Source organism: Dendroctonus ponderosae, unplaced genomic scaffold, assembly GCF_020466585.1.
Source record: "Dendroctonus ponderosae isolate FM_Combo_2020 unplaced genomic scaffold, Dpon_F_20191213v2 Dpon_F_20191213_5, whole genome shotgun sequence".
Classification (NCBI taxonomy): Eukaryota; Metazoa; Arthropoda; class Insecta; order Coleoptera; family Curculionidae; genus Dendroctonus; species Dendroctonus ponderosae.
The window spans coordinates 13,633,896-13,641,100 of record NW_026018715.1 but is presented as its reverse complement, the minus strand read 5'-3'; the positions used below and the strand labels follow the sequence as shown (position 1 = coordinate 13,641,100).

General features: G+C 34.5%; 1 protein-coding gene across 2 annotated transcripts in view; it reads left to right on the top strand.

Annotated features, from left to right (window-relative positions):
• The window catches only part of LOC109545544, a 31,304-nt gene that overhangs the window by 14,536 nt on the left and 9,563 nt on the right, over positions 1-7,205 (top strand). For both annotated transcript variants that reach the window (XM_048666625.1, XM_048666624.1), the window contains exon 2: positions 3,348-3,427. In XM_048666625.1, the coding sequence (XP_048522582.1) occupies positions 3,352-3,427 (76 nt within the window). In that variant the 5' untranslated portion in view covers positions 3,348-3,351. The remainder of the gene's footprint in view (positions 1-3,347; positions 3,428-7,205) is intronic.

Below are 7,205 nucleotides of genomic sequence, written 5' to 3'. Positions count from 1 at the left end.
GTGTCGAAAAACATGAAATTTCGGTCTAATCTTTCACCCAAATCTGCGCTTTTTGGGTCAAAACTACCAGAATTTCTGATAAAAATATTGTGGGATGAAAATGTATAATAAATATTGAAAAACTATTGTCCCAAAAAAAACAACTTCGTCATTAAACACTTTCTCTAACGCGAAGTTTGGCCTCTTGGTCAAAAGTAAAAATTTCTGAAGCGTGTTTTCTGCGCTCATTGAATGGTTTCCGGCCTCAGAAGCTCCCAATACACACATCTAAACTACAAGGAATATTTTATTGTTTAAAAATCGCAACCGCCCAAAAATGACTCAAAATGGACAGAAAAGGTAGATTGTTTCGGATATGGGAGCTTGTTTGAAAAACAAGCTCCAATCAGCTCCCATTCCGCTATTCTTTCTGATGAAAATGATCTTAAATTCGAAGCATTTTGCAKACCTTTATRAAATTTTCGACCAAAAATGAAAATTTCCCAARAKTGTTTTGGGCTTGTTGGGCGCAGCTCCACTCTGAAGATGCTAGCCACACTCGCTTGCGAAACGTTAGGAGGAAATTATTTTCTTCTTCGTATTTGCCAGAAAACCAGTGTAATAAATTAGCGATTCGAAGAAACAATATACCTAAATTCAAAAGTGCTGATGATGATACAAGCAGGAAAAGGAGCAGCACGTAACATTATTAATTACATTGGGCGCCATTAATCACTCCTTATAACGAATGCATATAATGGAAATATCACTTGGTTGTTAGCAGGAATGTGACGAAATATTCACCAGACATCTAGCAGGAAAAAATCCATATTCATGGGTTTTGCAGTTGTATCTTACCCAATAATTGCGCGAAAAAGTCGACTTTGAAAAGTTCAAATTACTAAACCTGGTGACGAAGAAGCGTTAGACCATTGAAGGAAAAATGTTGATGTTCTACCAGAAAAACCAACTACGCCACTGCGGCAGCTTTTCCTTGTAAAAGTTCCTGCTGAGTCAGTAGCAAAAGAAACGCAATTCAAGATGAATTTCTGGGAGCCATTCTGCGGTCGATTGACTGCAGCACATTCCAGGTTGATGTGATTTTTTCCTGCAGTCATAAAATTTCTGTGTAATTGCAGACTGCGTCCATCCGAGCTGTCGTCTGACATTCCCAACGGTTCAACGGTCTTCGCTTGATGCTGTAACGATTGTATCTCGTCGAAGGTGGCCGAGATGATCCATTATTGTCTCTTCTGCCATAAATAAACCAGCAATTCGCCTTTACAGGCAGTTGAAAAACTCAAAATTGCCCATCATTTTTGCTTGCAATGCCACTAGTTAGCAGAACAAATACACATTATACACGGCAGGCATTTCAGGTTGATGGAAAATTCAAACTGATGAGGAGTTTTTCGCGTTTTCGGGCCGTTGAGGAACAAGTTTTCGTCTTGACGTTTCGCAAGCTCGAGTGGGTCAACGAAAATGGTTTGCTTCTGCGAGAAACATATCTCTGAAGATGCTAACCATGCGTGCTAGCGAAACGTCTGATCCAATTTCCTATCGACGACCACCTGAAAATATCTTGGTTGGAAACAGTCTTCCCCGAAGGTTTCAAAACTCTTTTGATTAGTCAAAATGGTACACTGAAAGCCTCCCAGCCAATCACTCTGTGAATTTTCCGTTTAATTACTGTGTGAGATTTTGCTTCTAAAGAGTTTTCCTCCACCTACAGATTTTACTTTGCAACTCAGTCCTGATGGAATTGCGCCAACTTTCTGGGCTGTTTATCTAGGATAAGCCCCTGCTTTTTGGGGTTTATTATATTAATAAGTTTCGAGACTTTAGTGCCGGCAATTTTTTCCATTTGGGTATTTTGGGTCGAGATTTAGGGTGGTTGGAATTAGAGATTTTACCCACTTTCGCCATCTTTATTGATGGTTATTTTGCAGACGTCGCATCATTTCATTAAATTCTATGAACTCATTATTTTTTATGCTATTTTATTCATTGAATGGTAATTTTTGTTAGTTTGCTTCCAGTTGCATTTTTTTAAGTGTCAATAGTGCATTTTTGAGCGATTTGTTTAAGTTCACTTGAAAGTTCTGAAATAAATCGAACAAAAGGTTTGTGTTAGCTAGATTCGTACTTTCTTCTGACTAGTGGATTCTCAAATTTCCTTTAGGCTCTTTGATATCGACTTTTTGCAAATTCCTTTTTTGGCGATTGTTTGATGAAGCCTTCGCTAAAATTTTACTTAATTGCTTAGTTTCTTAATAATATAAAAAATAAATTTGCTGATTTTGTTCCTTGAACAGTGAATTTACTTGTAGGCGCTTTTTCGGTAAATTTTTGCAGATCATAAACTGAAAGGAAAACATTGACGCTTTCGCACCAAATGAGCGGATTTAACCGAAATGTTTGTAAAGCTTCAATCAAATTGTCCCGTAAAAATGGTCCAAAAGTCGGCACGAAAGTCGCTTTAGGCTTCGCCTGTTGGGATGTTYATGAACCAAAACCTTTTTCTGGATAATCGCTTTTTATGAACTTTTGTGCTCAGTTTCAAGAAAATCGCTTTTCATCACATATTGATAAAGTCCGTCTTATATGGAAAGTGCGATAATTTTGCTGTTTTTTCCTGGACTCCCTTCAAATGATTATAAATAAACGTGTGTTTTAAAACGTATCAATTCGCATGAAAAAAACGAATAAACCAAGAAATAAATAACTTTTTCATTGGAAAGTTTCTGAACAAAAGAAGAAAAACCGATATTCATTTAAAATTACAGAAAATTGAGTCGCAAAAAAACATCAGTTGTTTTCAATCAATTTTCAGTTTATACACAACTCAAACTCCTGCCCTCCATCCTGTTCGAGTTGCAACTTCCGTATTTTTTCCGGTAAAAAGATCGCCCGGTTTGTCCAATATTGGCTGATTATTGGCGAATCAATTCAGAACAATTTATGGAGTTAATCCCTTTAGAACACCGGTTTACCACAAAACATACAATGGTAAATTCGCCAAATCGACTGGCATAATGTTAAGCCCTACGTTTACTGAACACAGACAGGACTGAAAAGGGTGGCTATAATTAACGATTGTTAGTTAATTCGCTTCAATCGATATCGCTCTAAAGCGCGAATCACATTTTATACGTAAGCCGAAATCGCTAGTTCAGAGTGGATGAAATTAACACTTTTTTAGGGAATGAAGAGTGAAGATTGAACCCAATCGGGGGGTTCCATCCAGTAACAATGCAGAGAAAATAGCTGTGGGAGCGCGAATTTTCTTCATTGTTCAACTGATAGCTGATTCACCCGAATGTCCGAACCAATCTTTTGTGCGATTTAACATTTTCTTTTCTTTGCAGAGAAATGAATGCCAGCACGAGTTTCCGGCTTGTTCTGATCGTGGCGCTGAATTTCCTGCTGGATAGTCCTGCTAATGCTGGTAAGGATAAAACGCCCCCTTTTCACTTTCCGGTTCTATGCGCCGAGGAAAATGTTTGATAGATAAAGGATTAAAATACAAATTAAACCTAGTGCAATTTTCTGAGTTATGAAAGTACATAGAAATCCAATTTAACCGGAAAATGGCCAAAAGGCTTTCGGAAAAAGCAATAACGGCCCCCCAAACGTGCCTGATACGAATAAATGCCCGCAGAAGATTTAGGCAAAGTTTCCTGGCCTGGTTTTTATCAACAGCAAAGTTGGGTAACTTTTCAAATTTTACGATACATTTTGAAATGTGAGAAGGCACCCGGGCACAGGCCGCGCTTTGAATATATGTGTGGAGAAATTTATGGGAAACTGATGATAAATTTATTCGAATCTTTGGGCTTTGAACAGGGGAAAACTGGCGAAAAATTGACCTTCTAGGATTTGCAATTGAGATATGTATTGGAAAATTGATCGCGTGAGGATAAAAATTTGGGGATAAAATTGATTTTATCAATTATCTTTCAAATCTTGGAGATTTTAATCAATTTTTGTCAGTTTACTTAAACTTGTTTATATATTTAAAGCGCGATAGTTCCGAATAATATTTTTGGCAAATTGGCTTTAATTAGAAAGTTTTCCAAGAAAAGAATGATCAAATGCCGCGCTGCTCTTTCTTGGTCATTTTTTTGTGAACTCTGCAATAAAAGTAAATTTAACACTGAATATTTATTTTTAAATAAAAACATTTTTTTGCCTAGTTTTCAGCGATTTTTTCGCGTTCAAAACTTGGATATTGGAATGAATTTATCATCAATTTTACCTAAAGGTTTCTATAAATTTAAGTGCAGTAGGTAGATCATAATGAAAAAGAAACGATGGTTTTTGCAAATAGAAATTTGCTGTTATTAGAACATTTTTCAAAAAAGGATGAGAAAAAAACCGCGCTGCTCTTTTCTTGTTATTTTTTGCGAAACTTTATAATAAAAGAAAATCTGTCACTGATTATGTATCTTTATTCGCAACTGAATTATTTTTGTCTGGTTTTTAGCGATTTTTCGTGTTCGAAACTTGAATTTTGAATTTATTTATCATCAGATTCACTTTAACTTATGACAACAAAGATGGTAAAGCATAAAAACCGATGTTTTCTAGATAAAAATCGGTTTTGAATAGCGTCAGCGACAAATTTGTTTTCTCACAGAAAAGTTTCTCCAAAAAAGAATATCAAATTCTGTCGCCCATTTTTTCTTGGTTTTTGCGATAATTTCCAATAAAAGCAAATTTATCACTGAATATTTATTTTAATGGGCAAAAGAATAATTTTTCTCAGGTTTTGGCGATTTTTTTTACCCAATAGTCGGAAATTTGAATTAATTTTTCATCAGTTTCCCTTAAACTTTTCCATATTTTTCATATATTGAATAAGAACCGATGTTTTTTTGCGGATACAAATAAATATTGAGTGACAAATTTGCTTTTATTAGAAAGTTTCTCAAATAATGGTGAAAAAAAGCTACGCCGCTCTTTTTTTTTTGTTATGTTTTTGTGAAACTTTCTAATAAATAAAAATCTATCCCTGATGATTTCTATTCACAACTTAATAATTTTTGTCTAGTTTTTAGCGATTTTTCGCGTTCAAAACTTGAACTTTTCAATTTATTTATCATCAGTTTTACTTTAACTGATCTGTATAGTTAAAGCGCTACAGATGCTTTACCATAATGTTTTTGTGATAAAAATGAGTTTTGAATAAAACCTCAGCGACAAATTTGTCTTTCTTACAAAAAAGTTTCTCAAAAACAGAGTAAAAAATATGTCGGTCATTTTTTGTTGTAACTTTCTAGTAAAAGCAAATTGATAACAATATTTTTTCTCTGGTTCTCAGCGATTTTTTGCGTTCAAAAGTCGGAAATTTATATAATTTTTTCATTTTTTTCAGTTTTGCGTAAACTTTTTCATAATTTGAGGTACGGCAGATCATATTGGATAAGAATCGATGTTCTTTTGCGGACAGAAATAAATATTCATTGACAAAATTCTTTAAAAAAATATAATAAAATGTTGCATTTTTTGTCATTTTCTTGGGAAAGTGACTAATTAAAGAAAGTTTATTAAATTTTTTAAATTTTAACCCGCAAAAGAATCTTGTGCGATTTTTATGCGCTCAAAGCTTGGAGATTTAAATTATTTTACGATCAGTTTCACTTAACCTTTTCAAGATGTCCAAAGCGCGACAGATCAGAATGAATAATAAAAGATGTTCTTTTGCGCGTAAAAATAAATATTTAATAAAAAATCTTCTTTTATTAGACAGTTTCTCAAAAAAAACTTAACAAAGCAAATGTATTATTTTTTTTTTCATAACTGAATAATTTTTGTCTGGTTTTTGGCGATTTTATCGCGTCCAAAACTTGAATATTTTGAACACTTTAACTTGTATTTATATTTAAAGCGCTACAGATGGTGAAAAACCGATGTTTTGGGAATACAAATGAGTTTTGATCAAAAATTCAGCAACAAATTTGTCTTTCTCGCAAAAAAATTTTGCAGTAAAAAGCAGTTTATAACCGAACATAAATTTGAATGCGCAAAAGACCATCAGTTTCTTTATTATTTCAGCAAGATTTAATGAAAACGCCACTTTGCAACAATCGAAATTAATTAATTGCTGATCTCAAGTGCCTAAATGTAAATGTAAACGATCCATTCAACGTGTATATTGCAAAACGCCTAAAGCACGAGCCGTAATTGCGCATTACCAAACAGAAAAATTATTATATTCGTGTAAAATCAGTTAAAAAATGGCATTGCATTGTATTCGCGTATATTTCAATCCGTTCGGAATAAACCATTGTAATTCGAGCCAACACAAAGGTCTCGACTTATCCATAAAAGTACCACTGTAAAACGAAATCGTTATGTTTTTTTTGCGAAATACCTTCCAAGGTCTGACGATCTGTGTTTTTATTGTTTTAATGGCCTGGCTTGAGTAAACCTGCAATCGTTTATAAATTGAGGAAAACTGGTACCTGAATGAATCAAATTATTCATAGCTTAGTTAACTGGTTTTTCGCGGATTTATTCATTATTCCGTCAATCAGATGATGTAATTGGCCAAAGATTCGCGTTCAATGTCAGCGAGCCTTAAAACCTACTAACGGGGCAAAAATTTTTGAATTTTTTCATTATAAATAAACGACATTTTATTGCAATAGTCGATTCTCGCGCTCAATTGTGCGGGTCACCAACAATCAGCCAGAATTGAACTAATTTGGGTTACTCGATGATAATGGCTGGTTTTTGCAGAATGCAGGCATTATTTTCGCAAAATTGCAATTTCCATAAAACCATACGAGGCTCAGAATCCGAAATTACCGTCCATTTTCCTCGAATGTCTGCCGTTACAAAAACGACTCGCTTTGTGCAGATGGAATATTCAACAAAGCTCCACACACACTCAAATAAAATCCTGTAATTTTTAGCAAATGCCTATAGCTAGTCATTAGGAAAACCTATTGAATTCGTCTGTATTAAACGGAAAGGAAACACGCTCCGTTGCCCAACCGTGCTTGTATATAAATCAGTTTTCCTTTTAATTTTCGGCCAAATTATCGACTAGTTAGTACGATTTATGCCGAAAAACATGCCAATGGATGACATTAAATTAGTTTATTTTTGTCGTCTTACGTTTTCGTTTTACGGGTCTCAGTCATTTATTTGCTTCGCTATTACAGTTTGGTTCATTCTTCAGAATACGTTTCGGTGTTTTTTCTTTCCACCATCATCAG